Here is a 22,162-nt window from a genome sequence, read left to right on the forward strand (position 1 = left end):
GTTGCATTGATCTGCAATAGACTATGGCAGTATAGGGTATGGTTCGGCAGCCCGGACCTCATTGGAAAGGCTAGATGTCATACAAGGGGCATTTCGGAGTTCCCCTGTGGCTGCACTACCGGTGAAGATGGGGGATATGCCATTTCAGATTAGGAGACAGCAGCTGGCAATTAATTATTGGGTCAACCTACAAGGACATCCTTCGAATGGGATTTTACAAGCATGCTGGAAACATGCGCAGACAGAATACAAGCTTTGGGTGGGTGAGTAATACCCAGGCGAAGCAGATACTGTCACGGTCTGACCATCGTTCGTATGTGTTTTCCTTGTTTTAGTGTTGGTCAGGACGTGAGCTGGGTGGGCATTCTATGTTGTGTGTCTGGTTTGTCTATTTCTATGTTTGGCCTGATATGGTTCTCAATCAGAGGCAGGTGTTAGTCATTGTCTCTGATTGGGAACCATATTTAGGTAGCCTGTTTTGTGTTGGGTTTTGTGGGTGATTGTGCTTAGTGTCTTTGTTCCTTGTTCTGTGTGTATGTGCACCGGTATTAGGCTGTTTCGGTTTTCATTACGTTTATTGTTTTGTAGGTTTTGTATTTAGATTCGTGTTACGTTTGTTCATTAAACATGGATCGCAATCTACACGCTGCATTTTGGTCCGACTCTCCTTCACACCTAGAAAACCGTTACAAATACAACTGTATGGAAGGGAGTTTAGTCCAACGGTAGATATTCAAAGACAGCAGGGGCTCAAACTGTAGAACCCAGATCCTACATGAATATAAAAATGTATTTTATCAAACAAAAACTATGCTCAATTTTATCTCTGGGACCCTCAGGATGACAAATCAGAGTAATATTATTATTTATGTTGTAATAGTCACAGTGGGAACAACATCCCCTATACACTTCCTGATGAACTTAGTCACCGTGTTCGTGTATACATCGATGTCATTATCCGAGGCTACCCAGAATATCCCAGTCAGCGTGTCCATCAGTTGACAGCAAAACATCTTGTATAATAAGCAGTATAAGCGGTCCACATAACTTGTTTGCAACCCTCAAAGATTGGTCAAAGTAAGATGATAAGTTATATTCCAAAAATCCATATTCCAATAGAACAATTGTTATTATTCTAACCCACAACTAATAGCTGATAACGCTATTATTCGTTAAAGATTAAAAGGAGGGTGTTTCGGCCCCCAAAGCTTTAATCAGAAAATAAATGGTATTCTTGTAATAAAGTTCAAGTACCATTTGAGACCATTTCACCTTGACCAGAGCCTTGTATTTACTTTGAACAGCAAGATATGTGCACTTTGGGAAGCATATCCAGTTTGTATTGTGATTGCTGCCATTGTGCATGTTGTCTGTCTAGACTAGAATGTGTTTGCTTAGACAGGCCAACGGCCATTGACCCTCAGTATTAATACTGTACTTGATCTCAAGCATTGAATCACAGTCAAAGCAGAATGGAATATAAACTGTTGCCTGTACAGCAATTTTTAAGCAAAACCAATATGTTATTTTCTTTCAGACACAAAGAAATGAAATATTTTAATACCCCTCATTATTTCAAGCTAAATGAGAAAAGAGAGAGAATAGGGACAACTGTGGTATGATTCCCAGCAGTTCTTGACCACCTGTGGCTCAGAATGGGCTGCTGGTAGCATTCTTGCCTGTTCAGAACAAAATTACATAAATAGTCCAGGTTTGGCATGATACTCTGCACCACTACCAACAGCACAGTTGGTGTGGGGGAGAGATAATTCTCACGTTCAGTGTTTAGTAGAATAAGCAGTGGAATCCCAGATGAATCTGCAATGAAATCACAGGAATGTAAACATTTGAATCTGTTTTCTCTCAGAGAAGCTTCAGTACCACCACAATGCTCTACCGTAGTTGTTGCTGTATAATGAGAGAAATGGTGGGGTATGACAGGGTTTTATAGGCCTACATATACAGTAATAAATAGGCATTAAGCTAAATGTTATGGTACAATGCAAGCCTAATGTTTACATACAGTATCATTGCTATTCCTCCCGCATTTACATAAACATAATGTATCCAGAAACAAAGCAAGATATAAAAAAAACTCCCAGGGGCTGCATTTGCTACATCTATTTTTAAATGAATTAAATACATTGAGTGTACAAAACATTAGGAACACCTGCCCCTCCCATGCCATAGACTGACCAGGTTAACCCAGTTATGATCTTTTATTGATGTCACTTGTTACATCCACCAATCCAATGCTCTGACCTCTAGGCTACCTGCCGCCCCAAATTGCGTAGCTGTGCCAATAAAAGGGTGAATCTGTGTCATTCACAGGGTGAATGAGCAAGACAAAATATTTAAGTGCCTTTGAATGGGGTATGCTAGCCTAGGGGCCAGGTGAACCGGTTTGAGTGTGTCAAGAACTGCAACGCTGCTGGGTTTTTCACGCTCAACAGATTCCTGTGTGTATCAAGAATGGAGTCAACATGGGCCAGCATCTCTGTGAAATATTTTCGACACCTTGTAGTCCATGCCCAAATAAATTGAGGCTTTTCTGAGGGCAAAAGGGGATGCAACACAACATTAGGAAGGTGTTCCTAATGTTTTGTACACTCAATGTATACCTATTGATTCTTCAAGAATAGAAATTGTAGATGTCTCGTGATCTTAATTCAACTGTTCTACCCCACCGGAGCCCAAAATATAAGCTTGGTTTACTCCTTTGTTTGTAACCAATGTAAATGTAAACAAACACTGTGTAGCCTGAGAACGAGTGGTTAAAACTAGAATGTGTATATAATGGATGGTCAGTTCATGTATTCATCACACTGTCCATGAGTTTGAGAGTGGTTACATTTCTCCAGCCCCATCCTTCAGCTGTTTACTAAATCACTGGCGGTGCCACAGCTTTGTTATGGTTCGAACTGCAGGTTGCCCCTTTAATATCTCAGCGCTATTCTGATGATGTAATCCTGACGTGGGAAACATTTGATTTTCCTCATACCAACTCAACCCCCTTATCTCAATTAGATCAAGATCTCCCTGTCCCTTCGTGCTACATCATTCAAAAAAGTCCCTATGGGTAGAGTCTATTCAAACCCCATGTCCCCCTAACTTCACTCTAAATTAACCCAACTGAAATGCCCTGCTTGCCCTTGCCTTACTGCCAAGCGTTCATGCACCAATGTGTTTTTTACTCCACGGGGCTGAGAATTTCAAATGGACTGAGCTATAGGCGAGCATGAAGTATTACAAAAATATGCATGTTCCTATATACGGCAGCTTTGTGTAAGAGGCATGGGAAGCTTCCTTTACACTTCTATTCTTCTGTTCAGTATTTAAATGGCTGACATCCACGTAAACAACACTTCCGTCAAGTCTTTGTGACAAAGTTATTATCTTTATCACACTGAGTGCCTTTTGTTCATTGTTCCCGATGGTGAAGAGCCCAGTGCCTGATGGTTGTGTTGAAAATTAGAAATCCCAATTACCTATCCTGCCAATCAGTGGGAGGCCTGAGAAATGTTTGGCTCATTTTATCATGAAACAAAATATAGATTACCACACCACCGCTGCCATCATCCCAACAAAAGCAAAGCAAATAGACCTATGTTCAGACCTAGTCACAGTGGAATATTCTATTTTCTAATAAACAGATTTAATTGGGATTCATCTTGATCTCTCTCTCGCTCTCTCTCTCTCTCTCGCTCTCTCTCAGTGTATACCTATTGATAGAAAGAGAGAGAAATGCAGCTTGCTCTGGGAGACATTCTGATCATTCAGATGAATGCTTTTTGTTACCACCATTTGTGAATGTCACATCCACAAAAAGTGTCTCCAAATGATAAAGTATACTATTGTGGTTAGAATACTTATTTTTTTTACATTTACAATGATATCATAAAAAAGGGAACCAAATGTGTATATATTGTGAGCTAGTCACATCACCATTCAAATTATTTTCACCATTCTTACCAACGGTTATGAACCAACAATACACTTAAATTGATTCAATTGTTTACTCAATTACTAAACAAAATACTTTTTTTCACGATGGCATAAAGCAACTGGTGACAGATTATTTCCCCCAAATCGTCAAATCTCAGAGAGCGCTTTGCGTAATGTCTGATGATGCAGAGAAAATGACCAAAAACCAACATCCCTCCTCTCTTCGCTTTCAGTCAGGCCCACTCTCCTTATTTAGTGACACCACTGTGACTTCGATGCGCGCACTGACTCCCTGTTTCACTTGCTACAACTTTGGATGAAAGAAACACTGGACACAACGGCGTGCTCTCACATTTACGCACGATATGACAAGGAAAACTTAATGCTTATTTTGCAAGTGTGAGAGAAAGTGGAAAAATATGTTTTGGAATTGAAGCACAATACCTTTTAACCTTTTGGCATGGATGTATTTTTCAACTAGTCGGTTGACAGGCTTACTTCCCATAGTATTATATACTAGCCTACTACCGTGTGATATAGCCTACTGATTCGGTTATAGGCCTACATGTAGTGGGTAGGTTACTTTATAAATTAATTGTTTTCTCTCTACTCGACATATTCAGAGAACTGAAAATGGAAAATGTTACTGAAGCTCAAGAAAATCAGACTTGGGGGACTTGGACGGACCAAATAATCGAATACAAAGTGGTGAGCACTTTGTTAGTTTTCGTGATATGCGCCTTTGGGATCGTTGGTAATGTTATGGTGATCTTAGTGGTGCTTACCACTAAACACATGAGGACACCCACCAACTGCTACCTGGTGAGCTTGGCCGTTGCAGATCTCATCGTACTAACTGCTGCGGGCTTACCGAATATCACTGACAGCATCTTCGGGTCTTGGGTGTTCGGCCGCTCAGGATGTCTCGGAATCACCTACCTCCAGTACCTGGGAATCAATGCATCGTCCTGCTCTATCACCGCCTTTACCATCGAAAGGTACATCGCTATTTGCCACCCGATAAAAGCCCAGTTGCTGTGCACACTATCCAGAGCCAAGAAGATAATATTGTTTGTCTGGGTTTTCACTTTACTTTACTCCGTCATGTGGTTCTACCTGTCAGATATCAAAGAAGAAACATATGAGAACGACGTGACCATCGTGACATGCAGCTACAAAGTTTCAAGACAACTCTATTTGCCCATTTACTTTTTGGATTTCGGGATATTTTTTGTTGTGCCGCTTATGCTGGCAACCATTCTGTATGGTCTCATCGCCAGAATCCTGATCATGAATCCGTTACATTCTGAACACAAGGATAAAAGTAAAAATGAACAAAGCAACACAACGAGGAGATGTAAAAACTCCCTCCACACCAGCACTACCGCTACTTCTCGGAGACAGGTGATTTGCGGTTGCTAAAAAAATAAGTGCTCCCCTATTCATTAGCATATGATAATAAATTGGAATGCACATGGGTGAGTTAGCTTTTTGACACAACATCGGGAGTCTGGTTCCTAAACTACATGTGCGCTCCTATTTATTAGGTATTGGTAATACATTGGAACAGCCAGCATAAGCGGCGAGTTAGCTTTTTGACACAACATCAGGAGTCTGTGTGCAGCCTGGTCTCATTTCGTATTATTTCCTCTCTGCATTGTTGGGCATTAAGCATTTCACTGTTCCAATCCAATCAAAATCCAATCAAATAGTATTGGTCACATACAAGTGTTTAGCAGATGTTATTGCGAATGTAGCGAAATAATTGTGCTTCTAGTTCCGACAGTGCAGCCATATCAAACAAGAAATATCTAACAATTCCACAACAAATACCTAACGGAATATGGAATGGAATAAGAATATATAAATATAAGGATGAGGAATGACAGAGTGACATAGGCTAAGATGCAATAGATAGTATAGAATACAGTATATACATATGAGCTGAGTAATGCAATATATGTAAACATTATTAAAGTGGCATTATTAAAGTGACTAGTGTTCTATTTATTAAAGTGGCCAGTGATTTCTAGTCTATGCCTATAGGCAGAGGCCTCTAATGTACTAGTTAGTGATGGCTGTTTAATAGTCTGATGGCCTTGAGATAAAAGCTGTTTTTCAGTCTCCCGGTCACAGCTTTGATGCACCTGTACTGACCTTGCCTTCTGGATGGTAGCGGGGTGTCCAGGCAGTGGCTCGGGTGGTTGTTGTCCTTGATGCTGCTTTTGGCCTTACTGGGTGCTCTAGGTGTCCTGGAGGGCAGGTAGTTTGCCTCTGGTGATGCGTTGTGCAGACCGCACCACCCTCTGGAGAGCCTTGCGGTTGTGCGCGGTGCCATTGCGTACCAGGCGGTGATACAGCCCGACAGGATGCTCTCAATTGTGCATCTGTAAAAGTTTGTGTGATTTTTAGGTGACAAGCCACATTCCTTCAGCCTCCTGAGGTTGAAGAGGCGCGGTTGCACTTTCTTCACCAAACTTTCTCTGTGGGTAGACCATTTCAGTTGGTCAGTGATCTGTACGCCAAGGAACTTAAAGCTTTCCAACTTCTCCACTGCTCTCCCATCGATGTGGATAGGGCGTGGTCCCTCTGCTGTTTCCTGAATTCCACGATCATCTCCTTTGTTTTGTTGATGTTGAGAGAGAGGCTATTTCCTGACACCACACTCCAAGAGCCCTGACCTCCTCCGTGTAGGCTGCCTCATCGTTGTTGGTAATCAAGCCTACTACTGTTGTGTCATCTGCAAACTTAATGATTGAGTTTGAGGTGTGCATGGCCACGCAGTCATGGGTGAACAGGGAGTGCAGGAGGGGGCTGAGCACGAACCCTTGTGGGCCCCCAGTGTTGAGGATCAGCGAAGTGGAGATATATTGTTTCCTACCTTCACCACCTGGGGCAGCCCGTAAGGAAGTCCAGGACCCAATTGCACAGGGAGGGGTTGAGACCCAGGGCCTCAAGCTTATTGATGAGCTTGGAGGGTACTATGGTGTTGAATGCTGAGCTATAGTCAATGCATTGTTTGGAATTAAGCATTGCACTGTTAGTCTACACCTGTTGTTTTACGAAGCATCAAACTGACCCCTAGCTTTGGGACATAACATCCAGGCCTACTGAGGGATACCAAATAAAATCCTATTTTTATTTGTCATATGCTTGTAAACAACAGGTGTAGACTAACAGTGCAATGCTTATTTCCCAACAATGCAGAGGAAAAATAGAGAAATCATCCAATAATAATAACACAAGGAATAAATACACAATGAGTAATGATGACTATATACCCGGGAACCAGTAGCTAGTCGATGTGCAGGGGTGTTTGAGGTACAGTAGATACAGTATGTACTGTACATATGTAGAGACAAAGTGACTAATATTATAATCATTTGAAATAATGATCCGTTTTTATAAACTAACTAATCCAAACAACTAATGTTACATGTTTATTACACGTTTAAAGTGACAGTTCACTTCAAAATCAAAGTTTTTCAGATGATTGTATAGCCCAATCTGTAGATCCAATATACTTCAATTCCAAATGAATGGGAAATAGGCACCATCTGAAATTATATGGAACCTTGAGGCATAAACAGTAAAGCTGGATCTACATAACAGATGGCATTTCTGTCTCGCTCTATAATTATTGTATTGCCGAGAATATTGCAGACTGCAGTGTAAGGGAAATAAACCCAGTAGCGTTGTTTGATTGAAAAGTGGCCAATAGTCACCGTCTCTTCCATGTCGTAGGTGACCAAGATGCTGGCTGTGGTGGTGATCCTGTTCGCTGTGCTGTGGATGCCGTACCGCACCCTGGTGGTGGTAAACTCCTTCCTGGAGCAGGCCTACATGAATACCTGGTTTATCCTCTTCTGTCGGAGCTGTGTCTACATCAACAGCGCAATCAACCCCATCATCTACAATGCTATGTCGCAGAAGTTCCGTGCCGCCTTCCGCAAGCTCTGCCTCTGTGGACGGAAAGGCTCTGAGAAGCCTACCGGCGGCACGTACAGCGTGGCGCTGACCTACAGCGTGGTCAAGGACACATCTATGGTGGAGACTACGGACCAATTCAACACAGAGCTGGACGAGATCATGGTAACCTATGAGTTGCCTGACAAGAAGATGGTGTTTCAGGACACCTGTGTGCACGACAAGGTGACTTTATGCAATGACTGATGTTGTAAGGTTCGAGGTTCAGGGTTCAGTCACTGAAGATGACAGCTCCTCTAAGCCTTGAGGGATGTGCTGAGGCCACAGGAATTTGACTTGCTCTCAACTGTCCTGTGTCACAGCCATTTTCACTCACACTGAAGTTGACTATCAAGAGACCCAAGCTTGACCTTTGGTGAGTAATTGTAAGGCCCCATGTACAGTGGGTGGGGCAGCAGCGTAGCCTAGTGGTTAGAGCGTTGGACTAGTAACCAGAAGGTTGCAAGTTCAAATCCCCGAGCTGACAAGGTACAAATCTGTCGTTCTGCCCCTGAACAGGCAGTTAACCCACTGTTCCTAGGCCGTCATTGAAAATAAGAATTTGTTCTTAACTGACTTGCCTGGTTAAATAAAGGTAAAATAAAATAAAAAACAATGTGAAGGCTATATGGTGACACATTACTGTGTTGTGTTTGCTCTTCAGACACAAGTCCCAAGAGCAGACACACGTTTCAAGTGTGTGCTCTTGGGACACGGACAATGTGAACTGCCCTGGTGTGACTCAAATTGCACATTTTCCACTCTTAATGAGACCTCACTGGCAGGGTCAGAGACAAGCCTCTCTCTTTCTCAAACAAGGAATACAGACTTATGAGTCTAAGGCCAATGTCCTTTATGCAGGCCTATTTCCACATGTAGATTTTCCTTTATTTTTATTATATTATGCACCATATTATTGTGTAACGTGAAAAATCTGTCGGCTATTTGTTACAGAGAGTAAAATGTAAACATCAGAACTTGAGTCCATTTTGGAGGATCAAGAGTGAGTGATTCTGATTTTAATACAGTTACTGTGTATATTGCGGTATATTAGGACTTTTCTACCTCTAGGATGAGGTCCCCCAGTCCATTTAATCTTAGTTATTCATTGGGATTTTAAAGGTGCTCCACACCTGAAACCCCACCTCTTTAAGGAATACCTAGGATAGGATAAGTAATCCTTCTCACCCCCCTTTAAGATTTAGATGCACTATTGTAAAGTGACTGTTCTACTGGATGTCATAAGGTGAATGCACCAATTTGTAAGTCGCTCTGGATAAGAGCGTCTGCTAAATGACTTAAATGTAAATGTAATGTAAAATGCTCTGAGACGCTTGATACATATTCCCCCTGGATCCTGGAACTGAGGAATCTATGAGTGTGCCCGGCGACACAAAGGCAACACAATTTGGCATGGTGCCATAACTGTTATAACATAAATCTCTATTTCTTAGCCAGCTGTACACTGCCGAGAGTTCAATGATTATTTGAATGTAGAGTGATTGATACATTTTACCTTCCATGAATGTACAAATATTTCACCTTGATTATTAATGAAATCATGCATCACTTTGTGGAAACTTATCAAAATATATTTTGAAACTATTTGTAAAGTAATCGTTCTTGTACTTTATTTCAAATCCTGTTTGCTTAAGGTGAGGATCGCTGTATGTGGATTGACGTGCGATTTTTCTGTGAATTATCAGCTACATATACAGTAAAAGTACTTTTTTTCCTTAGTGCTGAAATAGACATCAATATTTAGATATCAATAAGATAAACAGATATCATTAAGTATATTGTGCGGTAACATATGGTGGACGTCTTTCCTTTTAAAGGAATATGATTGCATTTGTCGGCTGTTTTGTTTTGTAATGATAATGATTCAAATAAACAACTTTAAAAACATTTGACTGGGGTAATTTGACCAGAGAGAATGATGATTATGTATATAACATATTGTAACATACTGCTGATGTAAAAAGGGCTTTATAAAATACATTTAATTGAGTACTTTGAACATATTACAGACTAAACAGATCACTAGCATACCCTTTTCAGTTATGGATCATGTGGCATTTAGTATGTAAATGTCACTACTGTTCAGTCTGAAAATGGCATATGTTATTTTTTACTTCACATTTATTTAACTAGGCAAGTCATCACAGGGATTTGAACTTGCAACCTTTGTGTTACTAGTAGAACACTTTAACCACTAGGCTACCCTGCCACCCCATTAAAGCAGGGATTATCAACTACATTCAGCTGAATAATGTCAATTAGCCTATCAGAAGCTTCTATAGTCATGACATAATTTTCTGGAATTTTCCAAGCTGTTTAAAGGCACAGTCAATTTAGTGTATGTAAACTTCTGACCCACTGGAATTGTGATACTGTGAATTATATGTGAAATAATCTATCTGTAAACAATTGTTGGAAAAATTACTTTCATTTTAATGACTCCAACGTAAGTGTATGTAAACTTCCGACTTCAACTGTATGTGTGAAATGCTTGATAATGTATGTGATATTGATAGTGAATGGCGCTGGAGGGGATGGCTGCCGCTTTACGGGCTCCTAACCAAATGTACTATTTTGTTTTTTCACATTGTTTGTAAATTATTTTGTACATAATGTTGACGCTACCGTCTCTTATGACCAAAAAGAGTTTCTGGATATCAGAACAGCGATTACTCACCTCAAATTGGACAAATATATTTTCTTTAACGTGTCTGACGCAAAGGATATAATGTTGCTCCTAGACAAGGTCCAAATCCCTGTCATTCACATGAAGAAAATAAGGCAATACAGGATGCGGAGATCAGGGTGCCTTGTGAGAATTTGTCATTTGTCCAGTTTGTCCACCCATAATTCTATCTTACTGATTCCTGCTTACAAGCAAAAACTAAAGCAGGAAGTACCAGCGACTCGCTCAATACGTAAGTGGTCAGATGACGCGGATGCTATGCTACAGGACTGTTTTGGTAGCACAGACTGGAATATGTTCTGGGATTCATGCAATGGCATTGAAGAGTATACCACCTCAGTCACCAGCTTCATCAATAAGTGCGTCAACAAAATCATCCCCACAGTGACCATACGTACATATCCCTACCATAAGCTATGGATTACAGGCAACATCTGCCCCCAGTTAAAGGCTAGAGCTGCCGCTTTCAAGGAGCGGGACATTATTCCGGACACTTAGAAGAAATCCCGCTATGCCCTCAGAAAACCATCAAACAAGTGTCGAACTTAGATTAAGATTGAATCCTACAACACCGGTTCTGACCCTCGTCGGATGTAATAGGGCTTAAAAACTATTACGGACTACTAAGGGAATGACGTGAACCTACCAGATGAGAAAAATGCCTGTTATGCTTGCTACCGGGCAAGCAACACTGAAGCATGCATGAGAGCACCAGCTGTTCCGGATGACTGTGTGTTTGCGCTCTCCATAGCTGATGTGATCAAGACCTTTAAACAGGGCAACATTCACAAGGCCGGCTGACCAGATGGATTACCAGGACATGACCTCAAAGCTTACGCGGACCAACTGGTAAGTGTCGTCACTGACATTTTCAACCTCTCTCTGTCTATAATACCTACATGTTCCAAGCAGACCACCATAGTCTTTGTGCCCAAGAAAGCAACCTGATTAAATTACTACTGCCCTATAGCACTCACGTCGGTAAGCATGAAGTGCTCATCAACACCATCATCCCATAAACCCTAGACCCACTCCAATTCGCATACCACCCCAACAGATCCACAGATGACGCAATCGCACTCCACACTGCCCTTTCCCACCTGGACAATAGGAACACCTTTGTGAGAATGCTGGTCATTGACAGCGTTCAACACCTTAGTGCTTTTAGGGTTTTTAGTGTTTCTTGCCAATAACCTTTTCATTGGCAAGATAAGCAAACTTAGGGATGACATGCCAGCAACAAACACTGCCACTACACATCCAAGTATATCGGACCAAATTATGAAAGACAAGAATTGTACTTTTGAAATCTGTAAAGAAGAGGTGAAAAAATGATTGTTGTCTATCAACAATGAGAAGCCATCGGCGTCTGGCAATCTGGATGGAAAATTACTGAGATTAATAAAAATATTTACCACTCCTATTTGCCACATCTTCAATTTAAGCCTACTAGAAAGGCCTGGAGGGAAGCTAAAGTTATTCCGCTGCCCAAGAATAGTAAAGCCCCTTTACTGGCTCAAATACCTGACCAATCAGCCTGTTACCAACCCTTAGTAAACTTTTGGAAAAAATTGTGTTTGACCAAATACAATGCTATAAACAAACAGACTTTCAGCATGCTTATGGGGAAGGACAATCAACAAGCACATTTGTAATGGCTTTACACCCCCTGCTATATTATGGATAAAGTGTTACATGTCTAACAGAAAACAGAGGTTGTTATTTAATGGAAGCCTCTCCAACATAATCCAGGTAGAATCAGGAATTCCGCATGGCAGCTGTCTAGGCCCCTTACTTTTTCCAATCTTTCTAATGACATGCTACTGGCTTCGAGTAAAGCCAACTTGGTTGGCTCTTACATTTACATTTAAGTAATTTAGCAGACGCTCTTATCCAGAGCGACTTACAAATTGGTGCCATTCCCCTCACAGCTCCGTAGGCAAGCACCATGGTCTTGTAGCGGATGCGAGCTTCAACTGGAAGCCAGTGGAGAGAGCAGAGGAGCGGGGTGACGTGAGAGAACTTGGGAAGGTTGAACACCAGACGGGCTGCGGCGTTCTGGATGAGTTGTAGGGGTTTAATGGCACAGGCAGGGAGCCCAGCCAACAGCGAGTTGCAGTAATCCAGACGGGAGATGACAAGTGCCTGGATTAGGACCTGCGCCGCTTCCTGTGTGAGGCAGGGTCGTACTCTGCGGATGTTGTAGAGCATGAACCTACAGGAACGGGCCACCGCCTTGATGTTAGTTGAGAACGACAGGGTGTTGTCCAGGATCACGCCAAGGTTCTTAGCGCTCTGGGAGGAGGACACAATGGAGTTGTCAACCGTGATGGCGAGATCATGGAACGGGCAGTCCTTCCCCGGGAGGAAGAGCAGCTCCGTCTTGCCGAGGTTCAGCTTGAGGTGGTGATCCGTCATCCACACTGATATGTCTGCCAGACATGCAGAGATGCGATTCGCCACCTGGTCATCAGAGGGGGAAAGGAGAAGATTAATTGTGTGTCGTCTGCATAGCAATGATAGGAGAGACCATGTGAGGTTATGACAGAGCCAAGTGACTTGGTGTATAGCGAGAATAGGAGAGGGCCTAGAACAGAGCCCTGGGGGACACCAGTGGTGAGAGCGCGTGGTGAGGAGACAGATTCTCGCCACGCCACCTGGTAGGAGCGACCTGTCAGGTAGGACGCGATCCAAGCGTGGGCCGCACCGGAGATGCCCAACTCGGAGAGGGTGGAGAGGAGGATCTGATGGTTCACAGTATCGAAGGCAGCCGATAGGTCTAGAAGGATGAGAGCAGAGGAGAGAGAGTTAGCTTTAGCGGTGCGGAGCGCCTCCGTGATACAAGAGAAGAGCAGTCTCAGTTGAATGACTAGTCTTGAAACCTGACTGATTTGGATCAAGAAGGTCATTCTGAGAGAGATAGCGGGAGAACTGGCCAAGGACGGCACGTTCAAGAGTTTTGGAGAGAAAAGAAAGAAGGGATACTGGTCTGTAGTTGTTGACATCGGAGGGATCGAGTGTAGGTTTTTTCATAAGGGGTGCAACTCTCGCTCTCTTGAAGACGGAAGGGACGTAGCCAGCGGTCAGGGATGAGTTGATGAGCGAGGTGAGGTAAGGGAGAAGGTCTCCGGAAATGGTCTGGAGAAGAGAGGAGGGGATAGGGTCAAGCGGGCAGGTTGTTGGGCGGCCGGCCGTCACAAGACGCGAGATTTCATCTGGAGAGAGAGGGGAGAAAGAGGTCAGAGCACAGGGTAGGGCAATGTGAGCAGAACCAGCGGTGTCGTTTGACTTAGCAAACGAGGATCGGATGTCGTCGACCTTCTTTTCAACATGGTTGACGAAGTCATCTGCAGAGAGGGAGGAGGAGGGGGGGGAGGAGGATTCAGGAGGGAGGAGAAGGTGGCAAAGAGCTTCCTAGGGTTAGAGGCAGAAGCTTGGAATTTAGAGTGGTAGAAAGTGGCTTTAGCAGCAGAGACAGAAGAGGAAAATGTAGAGAGGAGGGAGCGAAAGGATGCCGGGTCCGCAGGGAAGCGAGTTTTCCTCCATTTCCGCTCGGCTGCCCGGAGCCCTGTTCTGTGAGCTCGCAATGAGTCGTCGAGCCACGGAGCGGGAGGGGAGGACCGAGCCGGCCTGGAGGATAGGGGGCATAGAGAGTCAAAGGATGCAGAAAGGGAGGAGAGGAGGGTTGAGGAGGCAGAATCAGGAGATAGGTTGGAGAAGGTTTGAGCAGAGGGAAGAGATGATAGGATGGAAGAGGAGAGAGTAGCGGGGGAGAGAGAGCGAAGGTTGGGACGGCGCGATACCATCCGAGTAGGGGCAGTGTGGGAAGTGTTGGATGAGAGCGAGAGGGAAAAGGATACAAGGTAGTGGTCGGAGACTTGGAGGGGAGTTGCAATGAGGTTAGTGGAAGAGCAGCATCTAGTAAACATGAGGTCGAGCGTATTGCCTGCCTTGTGAGTAGGGGGAAGGTGAGAGGGTGAGGTCAAAAGAGGAGAGGAGTGGAAAGAAGGAGGCAGAGAGGAATGAGTCAAAGGTAGACGTGGGGAGGTTAAAGTCGCCCAGAACTGTGAGAGGTGAGCCGTCCTCAGGAAAGGAGCTTATCAAGGCATCAAGCTCATTGATGAACTCTCCGAGGGAACCTGGAGGGCGATAAATGATAAGGATGTTAAGCTTGAAAGGGCTGGTAACTGTGACAGCATGGGAGCAAAGGAGCAAAGGAGGCGATAGACAGATGGGTAAGGGGAGAAAGAGAGAATGACCACTTGGGAAAGATGAGGATCCCGGTGCCACCACCCCGCTGACCAGAAGCTCTCGGGGTGTGCGAGAACACGTGGGCGGACGAAGAGAGAGCAGTAGGAGTGGCAGTGTTATCTGTGGTGATCCATGTTTCCGTCAGTGCCAAGAAGTCGAGGGACTGGAGGGAGGCATAGGCTGAGATGAACTCTGCCTTGTTGGCCGCAGATCGGCAGTTCCAGAGGCTACCGGAGACCTGGAACTCCACGTGGGTCATGCGCGCTGGGACCACCAGATTAGGGTGGCCGCGGCCACGCGGTGTGGAGCGTTTGTATGGTCTGTGCAGAGAGGAGAGAACAGGGATAGACAGACACATAGTTGACAGGCTACAGAAGAGGCTACGCTAATGCAAAGGAGATTGGAATGACAAGTGGACTACACGTCTCAAATGTTCAGAAAGTTAAGCTTACGTAGCAAGAATCTTATTGACTAAAATGATTAAAATGATACAGTACTGCTGAAGTAGGCTAGCTGGCAGTGGCTGCGTTGTTGACTTTGTAGGCTAGCTGGCAGTGGCTGCGTTGTTGACACTACACTAATCAAGTCGTTCCGTTGAGTGTAATAGTTTCTACAGTGCTGCTATTCGGGGGCTAGCTGGCTAGCTAGCAGTGTTGATTACGTTACGTTGCCTTAAAAGAACGACAATAGCTGGCTAGCTAACCTAGAAAATCGCTCTAGACTACACAATTATCTTTGATACAAAGACGGCTATGTAGCTAGCTATGTAGCTAGCTACGATCAAACAAATCAAACCGTTGTACTGTAATGAAATTAAATGAAAATGTGATACTACCTGTGGAGCGAAGCGGAATGCGACCGGGTTGTTGAGTTCTATTCGGAAGACGTTGGCTAGCTGTTGGCTAGCTAGCAGTGTCTCCTACGTTAAGGACGACAAATAGCTGGCTAGCTAACCTCGGTAAATTAAGATAATCACTCTAAGACTACACAATTATCTTGGATACGAAGACAGCAAAGACAGCTATGTAGCTAGCTAACACTACACTAATCAAGTCGTTCAGTTGAGTGTAATAGTTTCTACAGTGCTGCTAATCGGTGGACGTTTGCTAGCTGGCTAGCTGCTGGGCAGAGCAGTGAAGACTACGTTAGGACGACGAAATACGATAATTACGCAATTATCTTTGATACAAAGACGGCTATGTAGCTAGCTAAGAAGAAATTGCTAAGATTAGAGAGCTAACATTAATAATATGCATGTCAGTCTCTCCTGACTCGAAGTGGAGGAGAGCTTGATTTCATCACCACTTGTATTCATGAGAGCTATTGACATGTTGAATGCACCGAGCTGTCTGTTCGAACTACTGGTACACAGCTAAGACATTCATGCATACCCCACGACATGCCACCCTAGTTCTCTTCACAGTCCCCAAGCCCAGAACAGACTATAGGAGGTGCACAGTACTACACAGAGCCATGACTACATGGAACTCTATACCACATCAAGTAACTCATGCAAGCCGTAAAATTTGATTTAAAACACAGATAAATATACACCTTATGGAACATCGGGGACTATGACGCAACACACGATAACATACGCACTATACACACACGTACATATGTATTTTGTGTTCTAGATATGTGGTAGTAGAGTAGTGGCGTGAGGGCACACTTAATGTGTTGTGAAATCTGATGTGAATGTATTGTAATGTTGTGTTACTGGCTAAATTTAGCTAGACCCCAGGAAGAGTAGCTGCTGCCTTTATTATTGGGCATCATAATAAATACAAATACAAATAGCCACAAGGAAACTAGCATACAAGTACTATGTTGCCATTTCTCTAGTAGTTTAATGGTGTCCATCTACATTCACTCCTCTTCACACAAAGAGGACATTACAATAATGGCATCTAGCAATCACTCCGGACACATGCAGCAAATATTACTCCTAAACAAAGGTTGACGTTAATGGTGATTTCAATGGTCGTTTTCAGAAAGCTAAATAGACTCATCTATTGCAATGTCCTTGTATCTAACATATGACTATACTTCATGACCGTACCTGTGTTCTTTACGTTTTTGAAGACCCTCAGAAAGAGATAGTGGGCTGTAATACCAAAAGTAAGCCATCAGCCCACTTTTTGGGGGGTAGATTTTCATGAGGGTTTTGTCTGTGTTTTGAGCATGTTAAAAAGACTCATACTGAGGCAATGTCCTGAGACTAGCACAAAGATGCCATCTGAAAACACATTTCTTTCCCTTAACGTTTTAAGAGGTCTCTCTGAGGTGTTGACAGAACTGCCAGTACTAGTAATTACTAACGTAAAAAGGTTCTTCACATACCGAGGTCGTTGAAGGTGACGCTGTGTTCCCACATGTCGCTGGGCTGGGTATCTCAGATGGGTTCCACCTTGAACAGGTACTGATGGCTCCCCAAGTTCACCTGGAGAAAGAGATAACATTTTATTAGTCCCAAATAGATGGTTTGTAGATGTAACTGTCATCATGTCAACTAACCTTAACCCTTATCCTAAACATACGCAGTTCTACATCTGCCATTGAGTGTTGAAGAAGTTTGTCTTTGATGTAAGGTGTCATCCCTTCAGGTCTCTCTCCCATTATAGCATTTTTAGCCCAGTGAATCTCGACTCTTGAGTGGCTCAGAGAAAAAAAATGTAAAATGGCTCCCTCCAATCAATTTATTGCGTAAACAGCAACATCCATAAAACACATAACACAATCTTAATCAACAGACAGAAAATCTAAGTGTTCCAATCAGGAGAGGACAAGGAACCAGGACATGTGATCAGTTTCCCAGAAGGCATCAGTTTTCATTATTCCTCCCATAGTGGAGGGAGGAAGAGAGACAAAGGGAGAGAGAAAGAGTGACAGAGAGAGAGAGAGAGAGAGGGAGAGAGCTAGAAAGAAAGAGATTGAGATTGAGAGACAAAGCCAGAGAGAGTCCCATTTTGTAGCCTACAACATTGACATTGTTCTCTTTTTACACATCCTTGTGATATTATTGTATTAATGCTTCAGACATTTTAGATACTAAGAATAAAAATGCCTGCAGGTCTCATCAGTGACATCCTCATACATCCAGTGTTTCACACCTGGCACAGCATGTAAATCTCTTTGCCAACTTGTTTTATAGGTAGACAGCTCTCCCCTCCAATTTCCATGCTCACTTGACAGCCATTGAAAATGTGTATCATTAACTGGCCCATATGTGATTGCTAGTTGGTGGTTGGTGACAGTTTCACACACTTAGGACGTACAAACTCCTCAAAGCTACAGTTTACTTTCCTCCCACTTTTCTGTCACCCTTTTGTGGCTACGTCCCGCATGCTACGTCACATCAGCCTATTAGGCTTTCATAAGACTTGTTTGTGTAAATGGAGTGACAACGCACGTTGTCAATAACAACTTTGGCAGTAATTAACAGTCCGCAACGACGTTGGAGCACAATACATTATATAAGAGTAGAGTACTCAACGGTAACACTTTATAATGTTCAGTAATACACTATTTCCAGCTATTTACCAACAGTTTGCTCACCATTTTTTTATCATTACTCCCACATTTGTCAATGTTAGTAAGCAAATTATTCACACATTTATAAACAACTTTTAAATTTGATTAATGATTCATACGATCATTCATAAGATGTTTATGGCCTCATCAACCTTTTTTTTGCCCTGGGATTCCCTCCCAGGCAAACCAGTGACCTAGGGACCCCCGTAAAAAAAATTGCATCTTGTCTTATCATCAGGTGAAGAATGATAAATGCAAGGGAAAGTAGTAGGTAAGTAAAAAGAGCTTACAGTAACAGTCTTTGGAAACATCGATGATTTAATATTATATTGCTGCTTCTTTAGAGGAACGAAAATACGAGTGATAAATGTATGTACAGCACCTGATGCAAATAGGTTATAAAGTTATAATTTATGAAACTAAGGCCTATTCATTTATGTGTGGGATATTCCATTTTTATATGTGGGGATTTTAATACGGTGGTGGAAATCTCAGACAATTAAATATTAACTGCATCAGTGTCTTGACAAAAACTATTTATGAAGTGATATCTGATTAAATGTCACGGGATTTGTCTTCCTCTGATGAGGAGTAAGAGAGGCCGGACCAATGCGCAGCGTGGTAAGTGTTCATGATTTTTAATTGAATCAAAACGGAACACTAAACTAAATACAACTAGGAAGAACAAACAAACGAAACAGTCCTGTCTAGTGACGACACACAAAACAGAAAACAATCACCCACGAAACACAGGTGAAAAAAAGTCTACCTAAGTATGATTCTCAATCAGAGACAACTAACGACACCTGCCTCTGATTGAGAACCATACCAGGCCAAATGCAAAATACAACATAGAAAAACACACATAGACTGCCCGCCCCATCTCATGCCCTGACCAATTTATGTAAATAGGGGCGTTACTTTGTCCCAAAATGTTAAATAGAATGATTTATAGTAATACAAATGTAATTGCACTTTGTTATTTCCATTACGGAGTGAATGTGCATAAGTTGAGCGTAAAAGTGATCATTTGAAACTGATCCTACACGCTAGATTTAGAGTTAATTGACAACTTTAGCTGTGATTGATGCATATCTTAGAACGTGTTAGAAATCGAAACATATATGGGCTGCATCACGTGATTATAGGCTACTGATGATTTGAGAAAGTCACAGGAAAGTTTGTGCTCTGTTCCTTGCCTCTAGCTGCACAGTCTGTTCTCTCATCAAGTGATCATATTTGACCCATCAGAATATTCTCAATTTAATCTTGTCTTTACTAATACACGACATACAGAAAAGTATGTGGACACCCGTTCAAATTAGTGGATTCAGCTACATCAGCCACACCATTGCTGACAGATGTATAGAATCAAACACATAAGCCATGCAATCTCCAAAGAAACCATTTCGCAATAGAATGGCCTTACTGAAGAGCTCAGTGACTTTCAACATGCCACCAACATAGGATGCCACCTTTCCAACAAGTCAGTTTATCAAATTTCTGCCCTGCTAGAGCTGCCTTGGTTAACTGGAAGTGCTGTTATTGTGAAATGGAAACATTTAGGAGCAACAACGGCTCAGGCATGAAGTGGTAGGCTAGACAAGCTCACAGAAGGGGACTGCTGAGTGCTGACGCGTGTAGCACGTAATAAAAGTCTGTCCTCGGTTGCAACACTCACTACTGAGTTCCAAACTGCCTCTGGAAGCAACGTCAGCACAATAACTGTTCATCAGGAGCTAAGATCACCAATACCAAGCGTCGGCTGGAGTGGTGTAAAGCTTGCCGCCGTTGGACTCTGGAGCAGTGGAAGCGCGTTCTCTGGAGTGATGAATCAAGCTTCACCATCTGGCAGTCCGACGGACAAATCTGGGTTTGGCAGATGCAAGGAGAACACTACCTGCCCGAATGCATAGTGCCAACTGTAAAGTTTGGTGGAGGAGGAATAATGGTGCTGTTTTTCATGGTTAGGGCGAGGCCCCTTCGATTCAGGGAAGGGAAATCTTAACGCTACAGCATAATGACATTCTAAACGATTCTGTGCTTCCAACTTTGTGGCAACAGTTTGGGGAAGGCCCTTTCCTGTTTCAGCATGACAATGCCCCCGTGCACAAAGCGAGGTCCATACAGAAATGGTTTGTCGAGATCGGCGTGGATGAACTTGACTGGCCTGCACAGAGCCCTGACCTCAACCCCATCGAACACCTTTGGAAATGATTGGAACGCTGACTGTGAGCCAGGCCTTTTCACCCAACATCAGTGCCTGACCTCACTAATGCTCTTGTGGCTGAATGTAAGCAAGTCCACGCAGCAATGTTCCAACATTTAATGGAAAGCCTTCCCAAAAGAGTGGAGGCTGTTATAGCAGCAAAGGAGGGGACCAACTCGATATTAATGCTGATGATTTTAGAATGAGATGTTCGATGAGCAGGTGTCCACATACTTTTCGTCATGTAGTGTATCAAATTTGCTTCGATTTAGAATTGTATTTGGAATTCCTTCCCATTATTAAATGTATTTGTGCAGGGTAAAAAAAGACATCTGCATGCACTCGAATAGCGAATGGTGGCCGCTTTCCTGCTGGTTCTGTTTTTCAATCATACTGGGTAGGCTACTCCGGTTTTATAGCATGTGCTTAAGATGAGCAGCTGAGAAATAAATATAGTAACAGCTGGGATTCTTCTCTTTTCAGTGGCAACCATCAAACTGCTTTCACATGGGATTGCATAAAGAAATGTCTGGGCTTATAAGAAGACGTATTTCACTCCACGCATCAACCCGTGTTTGAGGAGCTGCGTGACAGGTGCCACTCAAACTCTGTATGAAAATGGGCTCTCCAACCCTGTTCTTGCAGCTACCCCGTGCTTAATTTGCAACATCGATAGTAACATGTTTTCACTACAAAACATACTCGTTAAACGGTTGACAGCCCCTCTCTCTGCGCACTCGAGAAAGGAATTAAGGAGAGAGAGGAGGAGATGGAAATGAACAGTGGTGAGATATTCTGTAGCTAAATGTAATGTGTCAGCCTATTAATTCTGAGAAGAAAAAAAATCCTACTACTAGGCTATTGAAAATCAAATACAGATTCACAATAATTTTAGGCTAACTCTGTAGGCCGCCCGGCACAGTCAATGAACCCACAGCATCACCTAGGCCTATATGTTCTCTCCCAGACTCATGGATTAAAAGTTTGGAGAGTGGAATAAGGTAACCAGTCTGTGAAGAAACCTCTGGTGCCATGTCTTCTAGGGTATGCATCGGTGTCTGAGCTGTGTGCTAAACAGACAACTCGGTGCATTCAGCATGTCAACACTTACGAAACAAGTAGTGATGAAGTCAATCTCTCCTCCACTTCGAGCCAAGAGAGATTGTCATGCATATTATTCATGTTAGCTCTCTGTGTATATCCAAATGCCAGCCGTGCTGCTTTGTTATGAGCCAATTGCAATTTTCCTAAGTCCCTCATTGTGGCACTTGACTACACGACTGAACAGTAGTCCAGGTGCGACAACTAGGGCCTGTAAGACCTACCTTGTTGATAGTGCTGTTAAGAAGGTAGAGAATCTCTTCTTCTTGTATTAATATGTTTTGACCAGGACAATTTACAATCCAGGGTTACTCCAAGCAGTCTCCTCAATTTGCTCAATTTACACATTATTCATTACAGGATTTAGTTGAGGTTTAGGTTTTAGTGGATTATTTGTCCCAAATACAATGCTTTTAGTTTCTGAAATATTTAGGACTAACTTATTCCTT

General features: G+C 42.9%; 1 protein-coding gene across 1 annotated transcript; it reads left to right on the plus strand.

Annotated features, from left to right (window-relative positions):
* The first annotated feature begins 4,262 nt into the window (after nucleotides 1-4,262).
* Nucleotides 4,263-9,098, plus strand: trhrb (thyrotropin-releasing hormone receptor b). Its single transcript, XM_035794781.2, has 2 exons — nucleotides 4,263-5,349; nucleotides 7,690-9,098. Exons 1-2 carry the CDS (start codon nucleotides 4,579-4,581, stop codon nucleotides 8,116-8,118), a joined length of 1,200 nt encoding a protein of 399 aa, XP_035650674.1. The 5' UTR covers nucleotides 4,263-4,578; the 3' UTR covers nucleotides 8,119-9,098.
* The last annotated feature ends 13,064 nt before the right edge of the window (nucleotides 9,099-22,162 follow it).

This window comes from Oncorhynchus keta, chromosome 20 (assembly GCF_023373465.1).
Source record: "Oncorhynchus keta strain PuntledgeMale-10-30-2019 chromosome 20, Oket_V2, whole genome shotgun sequence".
NCBI classification, from domain to species: Eukaryota; Metazoa; Chordata; class Actinopteri; order Salmoniformes; family Salmonidae; genus Oncorhynchus; species Oncorhynchus keta.

What these genes read in the sequence shown, in the direction of transcription:
- trhrb (XM_035794781.2), top strand. Translation starts at nt 4,579, where the DNA reads ATGGAAAATGTTACTGAAGCTCAAGAAAATCAGACTTGGGGGACTTGG. An exon ending in CCGCTACTTCTCGGAGACAG is followed by an intron (nt 5,350 to 7,689) that starts GTGATTTGCGGT and finishes TCCATGTCGTAG; the next exon opens with GTGACCAAGATGCTGGCTGT.